This window comes from Zea mays, chromosome 10 (genome assembly GCF_902167145.1).
Source record: "Zea mays cultivar B73 chromosome 10, Zm-B73-REFERENCE-NAM-5.0, whole genome shotgun sequence".
Lineage (NCBI taxonomy): Eukaryota > Viridiplantae > Streptophyta > Magnoliopsida > Poales > Poaceae > Zea > Zea mays.
This window is the reverse complement of record NC_050105.1, coordinates 146,881,902-146,906,690: the sequence shown is the minus strand read 5'-3', so window position 1 is coordinate 146,906,690 and position 24,789 is coordinate 146,881,902. Positions and strand designations below refer to the sequence as shown.

The 24,789-nt window shown below is 45.2% G+C and overlaps 2 protein-coding genes, 1 long non-coding RNA gene and 2 pseudogenes across 5 annotated transcripts; all 5 read right to left on the bottom strand.

Moving 5' to 3' along the window:
* Positions 1–48: 48 nt before the first annotated feature.
* On the bottom strand, positions 49–1,498 carry LOC103642110 (probable WRKY transcription factor 19; annotated as a pseudogene).
* Positions 1,499–1,614: 116 nt separating this feature from the next.
* Positions 1,615–4,455, bottom strand: LOC100384606 (uncharacterized). 2 transcript variants are annotated; one of them, NM_001177107.1, is made up of 7 exons: positions 4,095–4,415; positions 3,811–3,894; positions 3,471–3,562; positions 3,075–3,370; positions 2,769–2,997; positions 2,440–2,644; positions 1,615–1,905 (listed from the first exon to the last, which is right to left on the bottom strand). In NM_001177107.1, the coding sequence occupies exons 1-7, from the start codon at positions 4,185–4,187 to the stop codon at positions 1,810–1,812; spliced, it is 1,095 nt and encodes a 364-aa protein (NP_001170578.1). In that variant the 5' UTR covers positions 4,188–4,415; the 3' UTR covers positions 1,615–1,809. The 2 variants fall into 2 exon arrangements, with proteins under 2 accessions (NP_001170578.1, XP_035819054.1); XM_035963161.1 differs by lacking the exon at positions 2,769–2,997 and having other exon boundaries at positions 4,095–4,455.
* Positions 4,456–5,261: 806 nt separating this feature from the next.
* LOC109943191 (uncharacterized) lies at positions 5,262–7,975 on the bottom strand (annotated as a pseudogene). Its single transcript, XR_002749436.1, has 7 exons — positions 7,434–7,975; positions 7,090–7,242; positions 6,801–6,859; positions 6,635–6,708; positions 6,443–6,549; positions 6,157–6,295; positions 5,262–5,628 (listed from the first exon to the last, which is right to left on the bottom strand). The product of XR_002749436.1 is annotated as an uncharacterized protein (transcript).
* A 1,449-nt stretch (positions 7,976–9,424) lies between these two features.
* Positions 9,425–13,117, bottom strand: LOC103642935 (uncharacterized). Its single transcript, XM_020545533.1, has 7 exons — positions 13,018–13,117; positions 12,048–12,486; positions 11,681–11,960; positions 11,514–11,585; positions 10,511–10,561; positions 9,620–9,660; positions 9,425–9,497 (listed from the first exon to the last, which is right to left on the bottom strand). The coding sequence occupies exons 1-6, from the start codon at positions 13,115–13,117 to the stop codon at positions 9,625–9,627; spliced, it is 978 nt and encodes a 325-aa protein (XP_020401122.1). The 3' UTR covers positions 9,425–9,497; positions 9,620–9,624.
* A 3,217-nt stretch (positions 13,118–16,334) lies between these two features.
* Positions 16,335–17,159, bottom strand: LOC103642108 (uncharacterized). Its single transcript, XR_560657.2, has 3 exons — positions 17,130–17,159; positions 16,948–17,038; positions 16,335–16,375 (listed from the first exon to the last, which is right to left on the bottom strand). It is a non-coding gene; the product is annotated as an uncharacterized lncRNA (long non-coding RNA).
* Positions 17,160–24,789: the final 7,630 nt, after the last annotated feature.

Here is a 24,789-nt window from a genome sequence, read left to right as displayed (position 1 = left end):
GTGATCTTCTGTGCGAGATCACGGTTTATCACAGCACAGGTTTGGATAGACGGCCCAACCAACGGCAACGAGAAAAGCTGAAATCGAATGACAACACATATAACAACAATAATTGAAAAATCATGCATATGTTACATCGCATGCAGAATAGCCTCAGTTCTTTTCTTTGTCACACGCTTCTCGTTTCAGGCTTTTGAAACATTAGAACTGCTTCCCAGGTTGCCTCCAACTCCAAGCATGGACAAGAGCCCTCCACCGTGCAGCCTTCACTCCGGATCTCTGGCTCCGGCTCGCTCCGTCATCCGGGCCGTTGCCTTCTAGACCACACGAAGGGGAGGACGTCTTCAATGAGCCAGGGACCAGCGCCTGATGTGGTATCAAGAGATGGTGCTTCCCTGCGCCCCCTTACCGCAGTTCGGGTGCTGGCACCGGCGGCCACCTCCGTGTGAGATGCACAGCCCAGAATGACCTTCAGCACCGCGAGTGCAACCCTCGATCCTCCACCTTTTCCCTTCACCGTGTTTTAGGCAGAATCCGGATTTCCCCCTTGCCGCACTCGAGCATTCCTTGATCCCACACCAGCGCCCACCACCATGAGCGATACAGAACTCTGTCTTCCCTGCCACGCTTTTGGTGCAGCCTAACTCTTGGCATCGTCTCCCTCCTCCATGAGCCTTGCAGAATGTTGTCCGACTCTCAGCACCTTTGTTGCAACCTCTGCCCACCGCCATGAGAAATGCAAACTCCTGATGCACCCCTTGCACCTTTCCAACACCCGTTAAACCTGCATTTCTTTGGATGACGCTAATGACTCCTCTGCTCACTACTTGTGCCAGAAGTTGCAGCAAACGAACAGTCAGCTGTAATGGATACCTCGTGATGATTTAGAGATCTATCATGATCGCTTTCAGTACCACATCCAGTTCCCTCATGCTGTTGGCCATCAGTGTCTGGAGATGTTCTATTAAAACAAAAGTCTCCTGATCTTGGCACGAACAGAAGTGGCAGCACCTTGTTTCCTTGTTGCTGAAGTTGAACCCTCATCAATGAGCGGAAAGATGATACCAGTCTTTCTTACAGGTGAATAATTCTTCCTACCACTCGTTGTTGCAGATTGTAAATTTCTCGAGCTGCATCTTGAAAGGCCCAACATTAAACCAGGTTCAGCTGTGGCACAATATTGAGTGAGCAAACTAGAAGATTCATAAGTTTCGTTTCCACCAAATGAGTAACTATCGGCAGAATAAAGATTTGGTGTTGGCCCAAGTCCAAGGACCAGCCTGCAGCTATCATCAGAATAGGCCAAACTTTGTGGTTTCCTACATATGGACTGCGGTATGGTTTTATCATTCAGCATGTGTACTTTAATCCAGAATAGCACTACTTTAGAGAGACAGAAAAGTACTACATTCTTTTCTTTTTAAGTGAAAAAAAAAAGAGATAGGTTTCTAGGCATGGACAGCATGGATTGGTGGGTTTACAGGCTGACGCAGGAACATAATACATACCGGATCATATCCCTTGATGCTCAAGCGTAACATGGCCACCCTTGATTGGAGTTGACAATCCAGGCACCTAGAAAAAAATGATTTTGCAGCGGAAAACAACAGCCACAAAGAAAAAAAAATCTTACTAGTCTGATATGATACTGTGTGAAGTATGACAGTTCTGCAGTATACCAGGGCACAATAACAAAACACACTTCAAAATTTCAGATAGCTTTACAACTCTAACCATTGGAGAACAAAAAAAAACTGCATATTACATGTTCAAATCGGGAATAGTTTCTCAACCAGCACTGGTTAGATCCTAAAGGACTTCATCCTCCTGAATCAGGATCTCCTCCTCCGCTGCTCCCCAACAACAGCTCTGGGGCTTTCCACCGCATGAGGACGGGCAGCAGCTCTGCAGTAAATTGATACAGGCTAAGGAATAGTGCAGAGAGGAGAACTGTAAACAAAAGAACACAATGAACAATGTCTGGTTTCACCCCGGTACCAGGAAGAAGAAATATTAAACAATGACAACTACGTGCATGTAGCAGCCCACTGAGCTTTCAAGATTGCCGTGACAAGGATAACTAACAAAGTTCCCAAGGGACAAGATGGAATCTGGCGAAACCCACAGACCAGAAATTTGTTTGTCTAAGAAAATAGTGCCATTGGAAGTCTACTTTGTAGACTGGATTAAATCCTGGTAGATGTTTCAGACAACCTAGCATCCTTGTCTGCTAGGAATTCTGAAGTACATTGAGAACATCAAGGACGCAGAAATCTCTTCACCAAACAAAGCTCAAGTGATGCTTTGATGGTATACTGTTCTTCATGGTGTACTTTGTAGATCAAATGGTTTTTCAAATGAACTACTATCCAGGAATAATGTTTCGGGCACTCGGAATTTCTTACACTACCGTATCAGGAAATTGAAGAAAAGACATACCTTGGGGCAGGTGTATATTATAACAGTCAGCCAAGTCCAGCTGCTGGGTGCATAATTTGAGGAACCGTCTCCAGCTTCATGGAGAAAGTATGATAAAGGAGACATCAATTGCAGTTCATACTGGCGTGGTGAACCACACAGCCTACAGGTGCCAGGATCTTGTAATTTTGTTGTAGCCAACAGTGGCTTGCCACCATAAGAATACCTAAAGAAATATTGCAAGCCAAAATTTAATTCAGGCTGTGCAAACCAAAAGGGACAAGAAACAAATGGTTTGCAAATACCAAGTCAGGTTGCAATGATACTATGTAAACTAAATGTTTAGCTACCTAAAGCATTGCTGGGGATATGCATCCAGCCGTTTCTTGAATTTTAAAAAAGTTCTGTCAGCACCAATAGCTCTATCGTACTCATACTTTTCTCCTTCCCATTTTTCTTCTTCGTCATTTGCGGCATCCATGATTTCTTTGTCCAAAACCAACTCACTGCTACTTGAACCCACAGCGCCTTTGCCCCCATATAGTTCCTTATTATAATGTATGTAAAAACAAGGAAGGACTGCAACAAAATTTTATCAGATCAAAACACTCGGGTTTTGCATACATGGTAACGAGTTGTTTCAAAGTTGTCCTCACCAGGTATGCTCAGATCACATGCTTGCTCCTTCAATACAGGACGTTTTACAGGAGCATTAGCATGCTTCGATTTGTTCTTCTTCTTTGAGTTTGATGCCAAAGTTGCAGCTTGTTCAAGTGCTTCGGCTAAGGCATCTAGATCAAAATCGTCATCATTTGTCTCAGGAATTTTATTTTTATCATTCTGTTCTTCTGGAAGACTTGTAGAAGAAGGTCCATTCGGTTGACCTAATTCATCACCACCACCTTCTGTTTGCATAACATTATGGCATTTTTGAACTCTTAGAACCTTCCAACTATATAAGAAGAAAAAGGAACAAAAAGGTACTGACTTAAAATCATGTAAAAATGTCTGGATATCTAATAAAAAGATTGAATCAATTGGCATATACTTGCCTTTGAGGTTTAGGTCCACATTCTGGTGTCGGGCAAACAAGCACATAGATTATCCTCTCCTCAATGTTTAGCTTTGCCACAGGCGCATGTACCTTAAGTCCGAACCACATTAGTTTTTTTTTACAAGGAACGACATTGATTCATCAACATACAAGCGTTTTGTGCCATCACGGATCTGTTCGTAAACATAGTTCGTAATGCTAAGTCAGAGAACTGCAAGCTTGTAACTTTACAAGCCTGTGCCCAAGCACTGCAACACTCCGTTTCCTTACATGACTGACCATAAAGATGTTTTTCAACTAGTAAATTCTTGCTTAATCAACGACACGAAGACATTTACCTGAGCAACAAGACAAAGCTTGGTCCCACATAAGCTGCACTGAAGAGTCTCGGGCTTGAAGCCCATATCACCAGTTGGCCAATCCTACATAATAAAAAAAACAGCAAACGACTCAAAAAGAGCTCGGCCTTCAACTACTGATGCCCCATTGCTTATGATCCCTCAGAAAAATCTCTGACCTCCGAGAAGAGTCATCGAGTAAAATGTATAATCATGGGTGGGTTAACTGAATAACGTGCATGACATAAGCTAGAACCAGGAAGAGCTACACAGGAAACACATACAGGGACTCCACCGATCTTAGTGGTGTAGTGGTCGGCCATCTCCCTGTAATCCGCCGCCCAGGGACCTGGCAGACCTAGATGCACCTCCGCCATGCCGACCTCCCTGCTTCTGTGCTCTTCCTCGGCAAAGGGAAGGCTCAGCCAATAAGGTACACCGCAAAGGCACGTACCCGCTGCTACTCGCCGGCTACGGCGGCGTGAAGAGAGGTGAGCGGAGTGGTGCGAGGGGGGGGAGGGAGGTTTTAGGCGGCGAGACGGCGACGGCGTGGCAGCCTGGCAACGGAAGCCGAGCGGGGCTGCATGCTTGGAGTTGGAGTGGGGAATTCCGCGGTGCATTCTGGGCCGGCGGCCGGCGCTGGTGTCCTAGAACCAGGCCCTGATGGAAACGGGTTCGGCGGGTCGGGCCTAAAAGGACGGTAGGCCCAGGACACAGGAGTTATGGATCAGATGAACCGGTCGGCGGTCGTGATTATAATAACAACTGGTTGTTACGAAGACTAGCCTCGTGGTTTGGTTTGAAGGTACGCCAAAAGCGACGGATCACGACGATTACAAAGCACTAGCCAACGAACACCTTCGTCTATTCCAGATCTGAAGATGCCAGCACCAGCACTGGCTTTTCTCTGGGGAACTGAACATTCTCCGGCCGGTGACACTTTGTTCCCATGCATGCTGGTGCACGTTCCGATATTCGACCGGCTAGCACGGCGCGACAATGGAAGATACAACTACAGCTCGACTTGTCACGGAGCAACCGAATGCAAACAGCCCACACGTATGGGATCCGATACCTCCTCTCCTCATATGTACATTACATGGCCCTGCGTGGCTGTGTTGGGGGTGAGCTCACGTCGTCGATGAAAGGACGTGCAGAACCCTGGGCTCGTGACACGTACGAGTCTGTTAAATGGATGATCGTTTCTGCTACGCCTGCATTCGCGATAAAATAATTAATGGTTGCTCTGGGTGGGGATCTAATCTAGTCCATGAGGATCCATCCCCAATATGCTCGACAGCTAATACGTTCGAAGTTAGGTCTGAAATACTGAAGCTCTGCACTTTTGCATGCTTCCGCAGCAGTAGCATTTGTCTGAATATACTAGGTAAGTGCCCGTGCGTTGCAACGGCAACATATAATACCATGATGAATTATGTACAAATGTGTGTTTCATTGTTATCGTAAAATGTCTGTGCTTTGCATACAATCATATTTGATACCCATAAAAAATATATGTTCTATACACATTTAGATCTCGAGATTTCCAATTCCCTCCAACGAAATAAGTCCAAGAAATTTTGTTTGAGACCTAAGTGACCTCAGAACAAATGTTTACATTCTGACAAATCTTTTTAAGATGCTAGAACATATTCGATCTTTAAAAAGAACCATAGATTCCAATCTAAAAAATCAGCTTGCTGACATTGCCTTGGCTCCACGGTGTCGTTGTCACCGCCACATAGGAACATCGGTCCCTTGTAGCCGCCACAATACGCCCTCCCTACAACCGCGTGCACAACAGCGCAACAAAACGGCCTGACATATAGCAATAAAAGGCAACAGTCAAAGACATTTACAGAAAACAATGTTGATGCACTAAGCACTTTTAAAAAAAGAATGAAGGTAGTAAATGAAAGGCATAAACATTGAGTAATAAAATCAAATTCCCTTGGAGTTGGTAGTATATATTACCACTCAACTCAATAAGTGCTTTTGTGCATATCCTACACATATGTTGTTTCTAGGCAAAGTCAAATTAATAAAGACTGATGGTATTGGTTAACAGGGATGCAGTAGATTAGTAGTACATTGAAGGAATTAGTAAGACCATTTTAAAAATAACTGACAAGGTATTGGTTGCAAAATGAATGCAAGTATAACTGTAGTGAACACCTGTCATATTGTAATGGTGATTAAGTACGAAATTTCTAGCTCAAAACGGGTGTAGTAGGAGCAACAAAGATGATTTACTACTATGCACAACCAGTGCTGGTGAACAAAAACCCGATTGTTCATAGAACATAATGCATGTTAACATAACTTATGGGTTACCAGTTGTTATACCTTGCCAAAGTATGAAGAAGCAAAAGATGACAGAAATGATCAAAGCCACCAGATTCGCAATGGAAGATGCTGATTTGGAATTCATCATCTTCTCCAATGCCTTCATACGCTCCATCCTAGCCCTCTTTAACACCACAAGCTGAAACATGTGAGATGGTAAACATGAAACATTCTTAAATATGCTCTTACAGTTAAAATGATATAAATTTGTATTATATGTGGAGGTCAGTTAAAAAATCCATTCTTAAATATGCAAAAACTAATAGGAAAGCAAAACAAAATGTACCCTATTTACCAAAACATGCTCCATAAGTTTAGTGTCAGCATTAGTCCATCCATCAACTACACTTATTGCCATTACAATAAGATCAGCTCCCAATACAATAAGATCACCTGCATAAACAATGGTCAATAGATGGAGTAAGTCCAACAAACTATAGAAACATACATCAAACAGATACAAAAGGCCCTCGCATACCCTGGTTCACGGGTTGGCGCCTATTTGAGGATACATTAGAATGGTCCAGTCAAACACATAGTCGAACGAGTATCCTGTATTAGTAACAACACAATTATGAGATACAAATAACATGACATCCTAGTAAAGAACACCTGAAGAATAAGCATGCACGCTAAAATCATACCTTCCCGGATAAAGAAACCATAGAATAGTCACCCTGATATATAGAACAGCGACAATATGCTATTGAAATTAGAAGACAATTAATACCATGAATTAGTATATAATTATACCAATTAAATCTAAAACAAAAGAAAAATATTATGTGATTGCTAATAATGACATAAGTGATTCAAAGTGCAGGGGTGATTCACAGATAGAATGAAACATTCATGTTTCATTCTCTACACTCCCTAATCACATCGAAATTGACATTTCATTGTCGTCTCTAGTATAATGACACCGACACATACCTGTGGATCACCTATGTCACTGTCCGGTCGAGGCGCAGATGGCTTCTAAGGAGCAGATGATTTGGTCGAATTTACTGCTCACAACCATAGTATTTCAGCCCACCGTTACCAGGTGGAGGCAGCACCTGCCAATTCGAAATTCCTCTCCGTTTGCTGCCCAAGAAACATGTAAAAACAACGGATATACATTACAATGAGAAAACAACCAGACAAATCTGGAAAAAAACAAATATTCAGATCCGAAACAAGAGAGTAGAATTACTACATCAACATGGGAAACAACTTAAGTTAAAAAATGAGGTTTCCAATTTTTAGGATTCCACTGAATGTACAACAGCTCCAACCTCTTTTCTTGTGCCTTAGCAGCTACGCGAGCGCAAAGCGTCCAAAAAGGAGCATCACAAAATCTATGATTGCAAAGTAAATATGTCAGTCATTTTCTAAAAATGATACGAACCCAACCAATAAGCATATCATTGACTGAAACATTGAGAAATTCACATGACACGTGCAGTTGGCACACTCCTGATTTTAGTTTCAGCAGTCTTTGAAACGTAGGGATTTCACCAGAATTGTGAATTTCTTTGAAATGCATGCCGTGGATCAAGGAGTATAAAAATTTCACAGAAATTTGTTTAAGCGGTAGCTCTACCGAAACTATGGCCTATTCGATGATAGTCACCTCCTCTCGGGCCTCTTGGTGCTCTTCGTCCGCCGCGTCACCAAGTTCGGCAACACGGCCCACGCGGACCGGCTCATCTTCTCATTCTAGGATCCGGATCCAAAACACGCATACACAAATCTATATTAAAAAGGATTATCACCTTTGTGTTGGTCCAGCACCGATGTCTGACCAACACTCTAGCCATATATATTTTCATCAGTTAGGCCATTAACAGGTAGAACAATTGCTTGATATAATTACCTTAGATGAAATAAATTATGTTTTGCTGAGGTCAAAGCATTCTAGAGGAAGATACCTGAAAAAGAATAGAAAAATAAGTGTAATGAGACATGCATGTCGTTCCAAAGGAACAATGGCCATAGTTTGCTCATCTCTATCGTCTCTTAGCTCTCACCTGCTTATTCACCATGCACCACCATCGCTCCCTTCCCCGCTCTCGCACCCCATGTTGCAGAAATAGGGATTTTTAAATCTGAGGCGAAAGAGGTGTGCATCAAAGATTCCACTCCAGTTTGCATATATATGAGTAAAAACAGAAATCAAAGAAAGTGAGAATAATATTCTCACACAAAGTCTGTAAAAAATGCATAGGCATATATGAAACTATTAGTGCCAGTGGCATACCATTTGTATGTTTCATTAGTTATCCTTCTTTCTTTAGTGAACAACATCATGGTTAACGCAGAGAGACGGAGTGTGGCGGCAATTAGCAGCGAACAGCAGGCATGAACAACCATCAGTTACCCAAGGTGAAAAGTCGTATGATCTGGATAAATAGAGTTGCCCATGGTCAAGAGTCCTATGAGCTGGAGAAAGTCTATTTAACGGGATACATAATGAAATATCAAGACCAAGTCATCTAATAAGTTATCTTGTTCCGATGAGCCTTAATAAGTTATCCTGGTCGCGCTCTACCGCATGCTACTCTCTCCCATTGATTTCCTTGTGAACAAGATCAGGAACAGCAATGTGTAGCTTTCTACAGATATCTGGTTTCCAGGCTGACCAGGGCAGGTTAAGAGATAGAAAGAGAGATAGGCAGACAGACAGACAGACATACAGACAGGGAAGTAAACTGCTCCTGCAGTGGAGTCGTTTGGCGGATTGACAATAAACAGTGTCAGGGTCAGGGCCTTTCACCTTTACACTAAAAGCCGGACTGGAGGGCGGCAAAGAGCGATCGCAAATGGGGGGTCCCTTTTGAGAATCCAAGGAGATAAACCAGCAGCCAGGCCCCTGCGTTTCTCTTTCTCCCTCGATGTACAGTGGAGCAAGCAACGGACACGGAACGTGTGGAGATGGGGAGGAGTGTCTGTCGAAATGCAGTGAAGGGTGGATCGACTTCACTGTTAGTCTGTTACTACCAATGAAGCCTGAACAGACACAGGACAGGTGATGGACAGGGCTAATGGTTTCAGGAATGGCAAAGGCAAGAGGTCCACTGATACAGCATATCAGCAAATGCTCCTTATAGACATTCTAATAATGTTGCAATATATAGCAGCTTGGTACAGATAATCTAATCATGCAAAACAAAGTTGGCACTTGACAATCCTATAGGGGCTGATATTACCATTCAATAAGGGGGCAAAATCTACATCACTGCAAAGCAGAATGTAACATAGCACAAGGAAAGAAATTTTTATTACTAACCAGGTATTACAATGTCACCAAGGCCAAGCATGGAGAATGGCCGTGCATCATCCGCAGTAGAAAACAGAAGCTGTACATAACCAAACAAAGCCAGATCAGCTGAAGCATCAAGATGAGAAAAATGGAACCAACTAACTGAGTAACTGACAATGGTATTAACAAAAAAAAGATTCAGTATGAAAGAGTGCTGACCTTTATCAGAGCATCAAAAGATTTAGCCACACTGACCATAACTGGAGTGAAGAACACCCAGAAAATGTCATATACAAGAAGTCCACCCAGGAAATGGAAAAGGACAATTGCATGTAATAATGAACAGAGAATGATTCACTGGCACAATGTTGAAACAAGTAGAAGAAATCAACTCAGCCATAACTGATAAAATGGTTGTAACATTATTTTCAGAAATAGTCAATACAGTAGTCAAAGTGCAAGGACCCAGCCCCAATTACTTCAGAACTACTCCATCTGTCCCAAATTAAAATTTATTTTACCTTTTTACATGATTCATACAATAATTAATGTATGTGTTCTATATATATGTCTAGGTTCATAATTATCCATATGAATATGGACATAAAAATCTAGAGCTAAACGACTACTATTTTGGGACGAAGGGAGTATTAATCAATTATGCATGAGACACAGGTTCCATATTATAATATTCATGATATAATATGATCACAATTCAAAGCTCGCCAAGGAAGTATATGACAAAGTGCATGCTAAAAAACCCCACATTAAGCAATACTTGTTGCCCAATACAATCTGACAAGAATATGAAATTGTACACATTTAAATCCACATACAAACAACAAGCAATACTTTTAACTTCCTATAGTGCATAAGAGATAGCTCCTTTCATAGACAAATGAAGTAAAGATATATTAAGACTAGATGATCCGTAATAAAGCATAGATATAATATTATAATGTTTCAGTGGTGATTATGATAGTATAGAGATAATAAAATAAGGACAGGTTTGTGATTGAAATAGTGATGATGTGTTCTCAGAAGTTATAGCAGAAAATAGAAGTATATAGTGTTCAGACCAAATCAAGCAATCATTGAGAAAACACTTACCGAGAGAATGGCTCCGGTTTTAAATGATCCCAATGACAGCATCTCAATCCCCTGAGAAAGTGAAGTGTTAAGATTCTAGTATTTCAACGAGGTCCTACCTTGAAAGGAAGAAGGACAGATCGATCTCTGACAGTCTGACGCCACGTCAACCAGCAGAGAGAATTCCTCAAAGATCGTTAACAAGTCAATCCATCATTGGATCATGCAGGACTGCACCCATCATTTGCTGCAAGCAACCGAGCTGGTTTGGTGTGCTAAAAAGCCCCTCCCAGATCGATCGAGCAGCATGCCCGATCGAGGGGGATGCAACCTGATTATTTGGTGATATAATTTGGTTTGATATTGACATCCTAGATGTAGCTCCAAATTGTTAAAATCATGATTTTGGCTTAGAACATCGTTCTCATGAACAGGAGACTGATTATGTTTTGCTACTCGGCTCTCACGTGCCGCTCAACCGTCAATACCATTAAATATGATTGTGCCGTTGCAACGCACGGGTATTGAACATAAGATTCAATTGCATAGTGATCTACCATCCTTAAGGCACTACCTCTTATGCACTAATCATCCTCAGAAACAAACATTCCAGTGATAAACCCAATACAACACTACACAAGAGAAAGTTGTACAAAGGCCTTAGAGCACAAAAATATGGAAATTTACTCCATTCCAAACTATGTCATTTTGGATTTTCTAGATAATGTTTTTTTACTATGTATCTAGGCATGACATATATCTAAGTGCATGGCAGCATCTAGAAAAGCTAAACGACTTAGAGAGGGAGTAACAGGAATAGAAAAACAGTAGCATGATTGTACTTAACTACATTTTCATCTCTATTTAAACATTACAGTCAGCTATAATAGAACCCTGAAATCAACTATATTCCATTTAAGGGGCTTAGGCCATAAAACCAAACCCAAACTAATAGAAAGTCCCTGAGGAATCAAATACAATGGTTCGGTGTCGTTTCAACGATCATATAGCCCTAGGAAATTACCATATCAATGTTTTCATGTCCACTGCATATCTGGTCAGTGGGCAACAACTCCATCCCATCCTCTTGGTATATCTATTATGGACAAAAGAGATACAAGAATTAAAGAACGTAGAAGATAAATACTGAGTCAACTAAAACAGAAGGAAAAAATGGAACAATTAGCTTGCCTGTTCACCATATGCATTCACATTCTTCTGCTCACTGAACAGATAGGTATCATTGAATTGGTTATCACATAAATCTGATGAAGGACCAACTGAGGGTAGTGATTTATCTTTTGCACATTGGAATGCTGAGAGATCATCTAGAATATCATAATCGGAATAAGACGAGTCAAACCCTTGCTGCAAAGCAACATAAGAAGAATAAACAACATTTGAAGAAGGAAGCCAAGATAACCCATCTGTATTCTCCAGCTGCTGTTGATCATATGTGAAATCAGATCTCCTTTTTCCAATAAAAGGAAAAAAGAAATAGAGTTAATTTCTTTAAACAAATCAAGATTTCAGACAGTAAGCTATAAGTTCTGAATACCTGAATAATGTATCAACATCCTCAAAATTGTCAATGCCAGGCCAATCAATGTACTTTAGATCATTATCTCCATAAGTGAGGCTATCCTGTGGAGCACTGTGGTTATTGAGAATGGGCGAACCATTGCTCAGTGCAAACTGACAGGAGTTCGAGTTATCCGTTGGACATCTGGTTTCAGCGATTGTATTTTCTTCCCTTGAAGAAAAGGCGTTGGAGCTGTTTTTGCAATCTCCAATGCAGTCACCAGCACTGTTTATATTCTGGGATACTATCTTGTTCTCATGTTGGATGTTCTCTGAATTATATTTCTGTGGAGCTGAGCTATTTGTTCCAGGGATGACACCTTGAATTTTCTCACTGGCAACTGCATGCTTCAACTTCTTAGTACAGAGATAATAAAATAAGGACAGGTTTGTGATTGAAATAGTGATGATGTGTTCTCAGAAGTTATAGCAGAAAATAGAAGTATATAGTGTTCAGACCAAATCAAGCAATCATTGAGAAAACACTTACCGAGAGAATGGCTCCGGTTTTAAATGATCCCAATGATAGCATCTCAATCCCCTGAGAAAGTGAAGTGTTAAGATTCTAGTATTTCAACGAGGTCCTACCTTGAAAGGAAGAAGGACAGATCGATCTCTGACAGTTTGACGCCACGTCAACCAGCAGAGAGAATTCCTCAAAGATCGTTAACAAGTCAATCCATCATTGGATCATGCAGGACTGCACCCATCATTTGCTGCAAGCAACCGAGCTGGTTTGGTGTGCTAAAAAGCCCCTCCCAGATCGATCGAGCAGCATGCCCGGTCGAGGGGGATGCAACCTACTCCCGCCTGAACTCCGCGGCGGGGGAGGCGACGAGCGGTTCATCGGCGATGGGGGGTGGATCAGACGGTTGGCGACGGTGGAATCGAGGCTGGGGCGGCGTTGGCGGCGGGCGAAACCGGGGACATGGCTGTAGGGGATCCACCCGCGCCCACGACGAGGGAGTCCAGCACGGACTCTCGTTGCTGCTGCTTCTGCATCTTCCCGAAGCAGTCCACCACGGGCGCCTTGGTCAACAGCTCCATTGCGGCGCGACGAGGGCGAGGTTCACAACCCTATGCCTCTGTTCTTCCTTAGATCTTGGTGCCGGAAGCATAGAGCGCGAAGGTGATCGCCTCGTTCTCGAAGGCAGCGATGGAGGTGAGGTGAGGCGGTCGGGGGACGAGCAAGTAGGGCAGGCCGGAGGTGACGACTGGTGGGAGATGGGGGATCGTGGGCGGGTGGGCGTCGGGGGAGAGATCGGGTGCATCGGACGGAGGAGGGCTTCACGGGACATTGGACGGTTGAGATCGCGGAATGGCAGAACGGAGCTGAGGCAGGCTACCCTTAGAGCCTTAATAAGTAGTAAAGATTCTTATGCTGGTTTACACATGTGTATAACAGATGTCCACTGTGTGAGTACGCAAGTGGATCTGAACTTGTAAAAAACAAATGAGTAAAGCGCGGAGGCGGACCTGGGGATCCATGTCCGGGAAAAGAGGGAGAGATGGGATTCGTCATCTATAGGAGTTTTGAATGCATTGCCCTCGGTATATATCCAGGCAAAAAGAACAAAAAAACTCTTGGAGTATTCTGATGCTAGAGCAGCATGTTTTTGTCAATTCCTCTTTTAACTGAAGTGCATTAAACTTCTTGATACTAATAAGTAACACAAAATTTTACACAATTGAATTTTTAGAAAGACCCAGCAGAAAGAAATTATCTTGGCACGAGACTATATGATGGCATCACTTTCCACACAAATTTTAGAGCACTACATTGGTAATAGTAATCTAGCTGGCATAAAAAATCATGGTGATTGCGACAAGGCAGTTGACATCATGAACAACAATGATAAAATCTCAGGAATGACAAAAGGAAACCACTGAAACTGCCAAGAGGGGGGGATATGGAGTTAATACTGAATGGCTATGTAAACGACAAAGGTAATGAAAGTAGTACATCAGAAGTGAGGAAGCAATGACAAAATGTACAACCAAAATATAAGCAGCTCTTACTCAAAATCGGTGCCTAAACAATTATGTAATGCATAGTAATGCATCAACAGTCCAAATGTAAACATTCAGGGGCTAATAAACCAAAATAGTTAACATTGTAGAACATGATGTACTTACTGCCTAGGGGCCACGAGAACCATTCGAGGTGAAGGTTTCTTTCCCACTTGGTTTTGGAGCCAAGACTGCCCTCAGCTTGGGCCAGTAGTAGGGACACCAGAGGTAAAGAAGCATGTGATTTCTGTTAGGCCTTTCTGAGACCGGATGATTTCCATACAGGCTGCACCTATCAGTGATGTTTCATTTAGTACAAAATCAACATCACATAAAACACAAATAAGGCTTATTATATACTATACTCTCAGCCCAGACCAAGCAGAGACTGCAACGAAACACATGTTTAAAATTTAGAAGCACGGTTCTTCACATAACATCGTTAAAGATTGGATCAATTTAATTCTACAAAATATATTAACAAGAAAGTAACATCTAAGCACATGCTTTCCTTAATCTACTATCACCGTAGCGAATAGTTAGTAGCATTCAATAACCAATGCAAGGAATGTATATCAAAATCTAATAAGATTGAAAGAAAGTTTGTTGATCCAATAGCAGCCAAGTTTATTCCTGGATTCTACTGGAGGGAAGAGAACAACTACACAATCAAACGAGAAATAGAAAAAGGCATTGAGACTGCAACCAAATAGCTGACTGAAAACCGAATAGCTTTCATTCGAAGGCTGGTTCAATTCATACCATTAAGGAACAAGATGCAGCTATAATTTAGATGTTTAAAACTAAAAACTGTGAAGATCAATTGCCCTACAGAACACTCTGCAACTAACTAAAATTTTGTTTGGATGTCAGGCTTGACATAAAAACAATGCATGGATGCATTGTCGCTGTCCTAAAGCAAGTTTTGAAGGGCTTGTTGTTTATATCTCTGCTTCCTTGATAGGATCAGCATGGCCACTTCGGTCGTCAAGGATGTCCTACAAGTGACAGACGTCCACGGAGATCCGGAAGCAACAGTCTCGCCCGCGCTCCTAGACCCTGAGGAGCGAGTTCATGCACTTTTGTATGACTGTGAGCTGCTTGCACACGCGGCGGCCACACACCAGCGCCTGCAGCCGCACAATGCCCCGCAGTGCCCTCAACACCCTCCAAGCATTAACACATCCACTAACAAGAACGAGTGACAGGACAAAAAAGCAGAGGCTGTGGCGATAAACCTAACAGGAATGCAAGGTGGCGAACTGGATGCGGATGACAGTCCACTCCTGCCTGATGACACAGAAGTCCCTAGGCTGCGCGCGCACGACAGCCGCGATGACAGAGGTGCTGAGCATGTCAGCAGTGGTGGTGTGTATAAGTTTCTTGGCTGCTTATATAGCGCCTTGTACTTGGTCTTCATATAAGACATTTTCTTCTCTTGATCTAAAAAATGTGCAGCTCTCCTGTGTGTTCTAGAAAAAAATGGAGCTAAAGAACCCTTTGTAGTTTCTTAATAATAATAACCTTGGACAGATCCAAAACGAGAACTGCTATATATTTTTGAGTATATAATGATACCAGTATATGTGTGGTGTTTTCTATAAATTTTACTAAAAATCTAAAAGTTTAACCTAATACAACTGTAAGAACTGATTTATTTAGGAATGGAGGAGGATACCAAGTTACCAACCTGGTTGGGACTACAAGGAAGTTATTTTACTTATTATAAAATTAGATAGCATGGGGTCTAGCAGAGAGGTTAATGACAAAAAAAGTTTGAGAACTTGGTTAGCATACAGGGAAGTGAAGATGTGAGAATACCTTGTGGCGCTTTTTGCGAGCGAAGAGATAAGCAAAGGTACTTATCATACATTGACTTTGTAATCAAGTTTTGGTATGCAACCATATTTGCTTGGAATCTGTTTGGAAAGACAGAAATCCATCATTAGTGTGTTTGGAAAGGCAACTGACTAAGGAAACTCTGGACTATAAACAAAGCTCTCAAATGTTCTCCTCCCACAGGAAAATAGAAACTGACAAATGATACACATGTGCACTGCATTTCTGCCTAAGCACTAAAAAATATTACAATTGTTTCGTAGGTATTGTCAAATATACTTACCCACAACCTAGAAATCTTTATCGGTTTTGACGAACGCTGCAACAAGCGCACGTGGGAGTACGACAAGCCACTCCTCCATGCAAAACACATGTACGAATGGCATGCAAGACATTGTTCAATAGATTCTCCCTTGCGTATATGGTAGCTCCTGATTTGTTGTGCCCATCGAAAAGCTATAAATCAACAAAGCACAATGGCAACCGTAAGATGGGTATCAGAATAAAAAAGAATCAATTATCAACGATATACCATCATCAAGCTTCGGCTAAAACACAACATGAGATGTAATCTAATATGTTTTTTCATAACACCATATAGTAAAGATGTGATGTGTTGGCCTACGTCGGCGAGGAGCAGCTCAAAGTAAGGTCACTGCATTGTAATGAGATTATCCATATTGAACACTCAAGCATGTGCAAAATGAATTTTATGATATTCATTGTGAAAACTAAAAAGGAGAACAAATCGGTACTAAGGAATCATTATTTATGATCCACTTCGCAGTTCAATCAGTGCACATTTTCTGTTGATGGCTCAAGTAACTGACCAGTACCAATGAATCTGACAAAATTTAACATTTCAGAGTTGCATTGATTTGTTGTTATTATTTGGAGTGGAGTAATAACATATCACACTTTAAATAATTTTAAGCACAGCAAAACAACACAAACAAATCATGAGACAAAAAGGTTGTTTCAACATTTCAGGGTGCTCATGTATCTAGAAGTATGATAAAATTGCAGACCTGTGACTTGGGGTCAGAACCACTACTGAACACATAGCTGCCAATGGAATATGCAAGATCCCAAGCTGCTTCAATATGTGAAACACACTGCCTGCTTACCCATTAGATAAGTACAAGTTTAAGAGGCAATGTAATGGTGTGTGTGTGTGTGGGAGGGTGGGGGTGAGCGACGCACTACGTACTGGTAGTTTTTGAAGTTGGCCACGCAAAGGAGGGGAGCAAGCCCTCGTCATATGCAGCGGTGATGGGGCTCACCATGGGAAGCCCCTAGTGTTTAGTGTTCCTCGGCCAGCATCATTTCCAGTCACATAATATTTACTAACAATTACCTGCAAAATTCGAATTATGTACGACATTACCAGCCAGTTGCAAGGATGATGATTGAGGTAGCAATAGCAAAGCCAATACCTTGGGTCATGTACAGGCTATGTTGTCAAACATTTTAGATTTGTAAAACATATCACCTGATGAAGTAGACCTGAAGCATAGCAGATGTCTTCTCTAATTGGGAAAATAATTTTTAAGAGAAGCGGGATCGGGGGAGTAGGCGCGAGGTGCGCGGGGGAAGGCGGCCTTGGGTCTGACGATCTGGCCTGTCCTCCTCTAGGCCCCATCATCCTCGCCCTCGCCGGTCCTGTGGGCTCGTCGTCTCCCTCCCATGGGAGAACAACATCGTCGAATCCGGCGGCTGCGAACTGGAGGTCGGGCCGCACCTAGTCCTGGTTGAGCAGGTCGTCGAGGCGTTCGGTGCCGTGGGGGCGCGACGGTCGTGGCAGCGAAGGTTGAGGCAGAGGGATCGTCGTCGTCGGAGGGAACCGCTCACGCCACCCAACGTTAGCAGATCCTGATCCGTCGGAGACTCGGAGGGCGTCGGGAGGTAGGTTCAGGGGAGCAGGCGCGAGATGCGGCGGGAGATGCAGTGAGAGAGAGGAGGGGAGCAGTGGCGTCGGTGGTTCCGTGGAGGCCGAACTGCACAGCTTGAGCCCGTGGGAGTCGGATGGTGCAGATTGACCGGAGGCAGTCTTTGCTCCCCCGCTGCGAGGATGAGCTTCGCCACGGTCGACTCCACTTCTGCCCCTTCCCCGGGGTGCCGGGCATCTATCTCTCTGCGTCGGGGGCGAGCTTCTCCATCGGCGACCGATCTGCGCACCGAGCCAGCGGCGGCCTCGTGGAACGTGGATCTAGGCACCGGGGGAGTGCGGCGCGCTTGTCGTCGTCGATGGTGGTGTGGGGTGGGGCGTGGGATCTGGGCACCGGGCGGGGGCGCCAACAGCTTCTCCACCGGCGGTGTACTTGTGGGACGTGGATCTGGCCGTCGAGGGGTGCGACGCTCATCGTCGTCGGCGAGTGTGTGGGGGATCTGGGTACTGGGGGAGGGGCGGAGCGGTGGATCGGCCTCGTGGGCGACGTCGCCGAAGGGTGAGCGGGACGGTGCTTGCACGACGATCGATTGGGGCGGCGTGGTTGCCAAAGGCAGGGACGGCTGGGACGTGGGAGGGGGCGGGGGCGGAGCACGGTTGGATCGTCCTGGATGAAGCGAACGGTCCAGATTCACAGATGGCAGAACGAAAAAAGGCAGGCTACTCTTAGAGCCTTAATAAGTAGTATATATATATATATATATATATGGAAGAGGTAATGGAAGCCCTGGGCTTCCATTAGTATGGGAAGCCCCAGTCAGGTATATTCACGCGCGCCCGATCTGGTTCTGATTCTGGCTTGGACAGATTCCAGCGTAAAACGTGAGCAAAAACAGCGTAAATGAGTACGAAATTTAGCGTAAATCCTATATCTGTTTGTAACAGCAAACGGAGCCCAAAATTCCGGCGTGAAAATCGCGTGCAGCCGATCGTGCGCGGGTTCTGGCTCGGGTAGATTCTAGCGTAAAACGTGAGCTAAAACAACGTAAATGAGTACGAAATTTAGCGTAAATCCTATATCTGTTTTGTAAAAGCAAACAGAGCCCAAAATTACGGCGTGAAAATCGCGTGCAACCGATCATGCGCGGGTTCTGGCTCGGGCGGATTTCAGCGTAAAACGCGAGCTAAAACAGCGTAAATGAGTATGATATTTAGTGTAAAACACACGCACAATCTCACTTCGCAAGAGATTGTTGTAAAACACATCAAAAAGTGTCATAAATTTGGCGTAAAACGCAGTAAGACTGTTTTTTATGGAAGCATAAAACACAACAAGAAGTGTCGTAAAATTTATTTTGAAATGCATAAATCACGATGGTCTCATAGGACACTTGTTTTGTTCACAGTTGTAACGCCCTGAATTTGGGGGGTAGAATTTTTTTCTTCTTTTCTCTCACCAAATTCAGACGTTACCCTTTTCTTTTCTCGTTCCCTCGCTAAACCTTGATCTTTTCCAAAGTTATAGCGGAGTTTGGTTTGGAATTTTCGTGTAAAGAAAAACTCTAAATTACTTTATGTTGTTTGATGCACCATGCCGAAACATGCATTCTTCGATTGCTTAGAAATGTAAGTGCATTCATCTAGGAAGATCGGATTTCGAAAAGGAGAAAAACCCTTTTCTCCCTTTTCTTTCTCTTTCTTTTTCTTCCTCTCTCCCCTCCTTTTTCTCTCTCCCGCGCCGTGGGCCGCCCCTGGCCGGCCCAGCCGCCCCCGCGCGCGCCCCCTTTGGGCCCATTGGCCCAGCCGCCCCCTCCCTTTCCCCCAATTCCCCCAAAACCCCTCTCTCTCCCTCTCATTCTCTCTCTTCCCCACCCCAGCCGCCGCCCCCTGCCCTAGCCGCCGCCCCCTGCAGCTCGGCCGCCCCCTGCAGCTCGGCCGCCCCGCCGCTCGGCCGCCCCGTCCCCGTCCCCGGTGAGCCCTCCCCTCTCCCTTCCCTCTCCCCTCCCCTCCCTCTCCCCGGTCAGGCCGCCGCCCGGCCCAACCGCCCCTGCCCGCGCGCCCAGCCGCCGCTCGGCCGCCCCTGTGGCCGCCCGGCTCGGCCGCCCCGGCCCCGGCCCAACCGCTCGCCCGCTCCTGCCCAGCCGCCCCTGCGCGCCGCCGGCTCGGCCGCCCCCGCCCCTGCCCAGGCCGGTTCAACCCCCCCCCTTTTTTATTTATTTTATTTTATTTTCTTTCATTACTGTTACTTATTTTATTTTAGGTAGGTTAATCATTGTTCATGTTATTGAAATAGGAAACTTAATTTAGAATTTCGTTAGCTAGTTAATTCATATAATCAATTGTTTATCCAGTTCAATGTTGATCAACTAAAAATGACTAGGCTTCCATTAGTGCATATAACTAAATTCTTTTGTTAGAACCAATTGTAACTAATCATTAGTGCATAAGCTTTAACCCCCCCCCCCCCCCCCCGCGAGACCTTTTCCCGTTTCTTTCTAACCATAATGAATGTGATATCGAATGTCATACTTGATGCATATCCACTTTATTTGTTCCCTTGTATGATGTACTGTTTGTTTCCCAATTTGAATGGATGAATGTATGTATGATTGCAATCGCATAGAGAACGATTCGGTCGAAGAGCCCGAGGAACTCGCAGGAGAAGCCCCTGAGCAGCAGTCGGTTGGTGGAGGCAAGTGTCCCTTGACCTATCTATGTCCTATTCATTATTTAATTCACCTCCCGCTTTACACATTTATGCCTAAGGATTGACTAGCTTTTGTTATCCATGTCCTTGTTTACCTATTTGGGTTGGATTATTACTGTTTAGCTTTATGCTATTGCTCAACCTCTAATTAATGAACATGATGAGATTATCTATGATACGCTGTTTTCCCTTCTCTTATTTATGATGTTGTACTTGTGGTCATCAAGGGGGCTCGAGCGGTTTCTCGAGTGCCTCTCCGTAAGGACCTGTTCTATGGATGACCGCCCGGGAAAACAGTGCAACCATAAGGGTGGAATGAGATGCCCTTAGCTGAGTAATTAGAGGACCCGGGGTGTAGTTCACTTAGCCGTCGTGCCGTCAATGGGGCTCGGTGTATGCGGCTCACTCTGCCAAGTTTGGGTTCGCCCCTTGGGGAGGAGTGCGGTGCATTTAGGAAACCTAACGGGTGGCTACAGTCCCGGGGAATCTTTGTAAAGGCTACGTAGTGATGCCCTGCTAGGCCACCTAGGTAGTGGTCAATGGGGAGTAGCTCTCTCCGGGCAGAATGGGAATCATGGCTTGTGGGTAAAGTGCACAACCTCTGCAGAGTGTTTGAAAACTGATATATCAGCCGTGCTCGCGGTTATGAGCGGCCAAGGGAGCTCCAGTGATTAGTGGTACTTGATCAGAGATACTTTGGTACAGGTGGTTATGAGATTGATGGTTTTGGTTATGACTATGGTGCTGGTAAGTGGTACTCTTTCCGTTTGGAAAGGAGTACGTTTGGGTTAATAACTTGGGTTAATGCTAAAACTTGGCTTTCTACTAGTAAATAATAATCTGACCAACTAAAAGCAACTGCTTGACTTATCCCCACATACAGCTAGTCCACTACAGCCAAACAGGATACTTGCTGAGTATGTTGATGTGTACTCACCCTTGCTCTACACACCAAACACCCCCCATCCCCAGGTTGTCAGCATTGCAACCACTGCTCAGGAGAAGATGAAGCCGTGGAAGGAGACTTCCAGGAGTTCCAAGACTACGACGAGTTCTAGGTGTGGGTTAGCGGCAACCCCCAGTCGGCTGCCTGTGAAGGCCGCGTTTATCTACGTTTCTTTTTCCGCACTTTGATTTATTGTAAGGACTATATGGACGTCTCAGACGTGTGATGTAATCGACTATTTCCCTTCTTAATACTATTTTGAGCACTGTGTGATGATGTCCATGTTATGTAACTGCTGTGTACGTGAATAACTGATCCTGGCACGTACATGGTTCGCATTCGGTTTGCCTTCTAAAACCGGGTGTGACATAAGTAGTATCAAAGCCGTGCTGACTGTAGGACCGCTAACCTAGAGTAGAATGGTCGTTCTAAGGACTATAGACCTCTGTCCCTGCCTTGACTTTGATATCCCTTCAAAACTTGGTCATACCGACCAAACCTATGTTCTACTATATATTATACTTTGCTGAAAATTGTGTTTTATTCTAATCCTTGATTTACTTATGATTCATTATTTGCTGGTCATATTGATTCTGTTCTCACCCTTTTGCTTGCGATGTCTTTTGTAGATGGCTCGACTTAGACACACTGCACGAAAGTCAGTCATCCCCTTCTGACCCTCCCGCCTTGCTGAGCGTCCGCTTCGCCGTCCCGTGGCCGGACAGTCCAGCCACTTGGAGAGGCTGCACCACCGCGTGCGTGAGGAGCAGGAGCGTCGACGACAGGAGCAGCAGGGCTCTTCCTTCTCGCTCCACCAGGAGATAGAGTCCGTGAGGAGCTGCTCCCCGTGCTTCCTCTGGAGGCGCCCCCTGCACCACCACTGGGCGTCCCAGCTTCTGGAGTAGCTGCTGGAGGAGACCCAGACGACGGAGGTGGCGACGACAGCTCGAGCCACGACACCGACTTCTCTGCTAACCCTGAGCCGGAAGGATGGGTTGCTCGACCCATCACTCGCGACGCTGCTCGCGGGTGTCACTTCCACGATGCGCTCGACACCCTGCTACGTCGGGCATTTAACCGGCATACTTGGTCCGTCGAGTATCGCTGTGTGGTCTACCAGCACAGTCGCGGGGTCTACCCGGACCGCTGGGAGGCAACCTGCTTGGTGCGCTGACCGGAGAACAGTCTCCAGGTGCGGAGGCCTGCTTAGAGCACTATTCTATCTCTGAGCGGGACTCAGCTGAGGCAGCCATGCAAGATGCTGCACGGCGTGCGCTTTCGCACTACTGCTCGGTTTTCGGTGGGGCAGCTGACGGTCTTGACCTGAAGTATTACCCCCGCCGTCCATCCGGCAGCACAGGAGGCGTGATTGTCTCACCTGTCGGTGAGGGCAATCCTAGGTTGAGCAGCACAGTCAACCTAGTCGCCGTGCTAAACACGGAGCTGGACCATGCATTAGACGAGCTGAGTAAGGCTCATGCTGAGATCGCCCTGCTGCGGGCAGAGCGCGCGGAACGTCGTCACCTGGATGGTGGTTCCCCCGCTCCCGTCGGGACTCAGCACCCGTACCGCTCACCTCGGCGTGGACACCAGTCTTATGGCAATCCCGACTGCAAGACCAAGATAACCCTAGAACCATAGTTCGTTAGAGTTGGATCTTGTAATTAATACGAAATATATACATAGAAGCTACAGTCTTAGCGTTAGTCTCGGTCTTAGTTAGTCTTAGTTAGACAGGGTAGTTTGCTATATCCTGTGCATCTATGTTTGTCATGATGAACTATGGTTGGTTTGGATCTTTGTAATGACTGTCACCAGAGTGTGGGTATCCCCTGCATTTTGGTTTACCTATTATATTAATGGAGTTAGTTATATAGTTGGGAAACCTTTTATTCCACTCTCCTCTTTATCTGAGAAGCTGTGTGGTCTGTGTTGGGGATCAGTGAAGATGCTCATCTGTTCAGCGCTGTTGAAGAATTCTATACTCTTTTCTTATGCTGCAAGATTTGCCAGATCGGTTCTGATGTGTGGTTGCATTCTGCAGATGTCAGAGAACAGGCGCAGAGGAGGAAGGCGTGCTCAGCAGGAGCGAGCCGCTCAACAGGAGGAAGTGCCCCAGCAACAGCACCTGCCGCCCCCGCCCCCGATGTCCATCGAGCAGATGTTTCTGATGCAGACTCAGGCAGTTCAAGCCATCGGTCAGACTCTGGCCGCCATTCAGCAGCAGCAGCAGCAACAGCAGCAGGCCCCACCTCAGCCTCAGATGCCTCAGATGCCCAGAGACAAGCGTGCTGAATTCATGAGAGGTCATCCACCAACGTTCGCTCATTCTTCTGACCCCATGGATGCTGAAGACTGGCTGCGCACTGTGGAGCGGAAGTTGCATACCGCTCAGTGCGATGACAGGGAGAAAGAACTGTATGGTCCCCGTCTGTTGAGAGGAGCAGCCCAATCATGGTGGGAGTCTTACCTCGCCACCCATGCCCACCCTGACGCCATCACTTGGGAAGAGTTCAGAGGTAGCTTTCGTCAGTACCATGTCCCTGCAGGTCTGATGACAGTGAAGAAGGAGGAGTTCCTGGCTCTCAAGCAAGGGCCATCGTCTGTCAGTGAGTACCGGGACAGGTTTCTGCAATTGTCTCGCTATGCTCCTGAAGATGTCAACACCGACGCCAAGCGACAGTACCATTTCCTGAGAGGCTTGGTTGACCCTCTGCAGTACCAACTGATGAATCACACCTTCCCGACATTCCAGCACCTGATTGACAGAGCAATCATGACAGAGAGGAAGCGTAAGGAGATGGAGGATCGTAAGCGCAAGATCAGTGGACCCCAGCCTGGAAGCAGCAATCGTCCTCGTTTCTCAGGCAATCAACCTCAGCAGTTCAGGCAGAACCAGCGTCCACCTCAGCAGCATCAGCAGTTTCAAAGGCAGTATCCTTAGCCTCAGTACCAGAACCGTCAGAGCAATCAGTCAGGAGGTCAGTTTCAGAGGCAGAATCAGCAAGCACCTCGTCTTCATGCCCCAGCAAATCAGCAGAACAGTCAGGCAACACCAGCTCAGATTGGGAACAGAGCATGTTTCCACTGTGGAGAACAAGGCCATTGGGTGATGCAATGTCCGAAGAAGGCAGCCCAGCAGCAGTCAGGCCCCAATGCCCCAGCAAAGCAGAATGTGCCTCAGCCTGGAGCAGGCAATCGCTCTCAGCCGCGCTATAATCATGGGAGACTGAACCACTTGGAGGCTGAAGCAGTTCAGGAGACCCCTGGCATGATAGTAGGTATGTTCCCAGTCGACTCCCATACTGCAGAAGTGTTATTTGATACTG

Excerpts from the sequence above, each read along its gene's own strand:
- LOC100384606 (NM_001177107.1), bottom strand. The coding sequence starts at position 4,187 with ATGGCGGAGGTGCATCTAGGTCTGCCAGGTCCCTGGGCGGCGGATTAC. Across the intron at positions 3,563-3,810 it reads AGCTTTGTCTTGTTGCTCAG|GTACATGCGCCTGTGGCAAA; the intron begins GTAAATGTCTTC and ends TTCGGACTTAAG. Across the intron at positions 2,645-2,768 it reads TATCCCCAGCAATGCTTTAG|GTATTCTTATGGTGGCAAGC; the intron begins GTAGCTAAACAT and ends ATATTTCTTTAG.
- LOC103642935 (XM_020545533.1), bottom strand. The coding sequence starts at position 13,117 with ATGGAGCTGTTGACCAAGGCGCCCGTGGTGGACTGCTTCGGGAAGATG. Across the intron at positions 11,586-11,680 it reads TGAATGCATATGGTGAACAG|ATATACCAAGAGGATGGGAT; the intron begins GCAAGCTAATTG and ends TGTCCATAATAG. Across the intron at positions 9,661-10,510 it reads AAACCGGAGCCATTCTCTCG|TTATGGTCAGTGTGGCTAAA; the intron begins GTAAGTGTTTTC and ends TCTTCACTCCAG.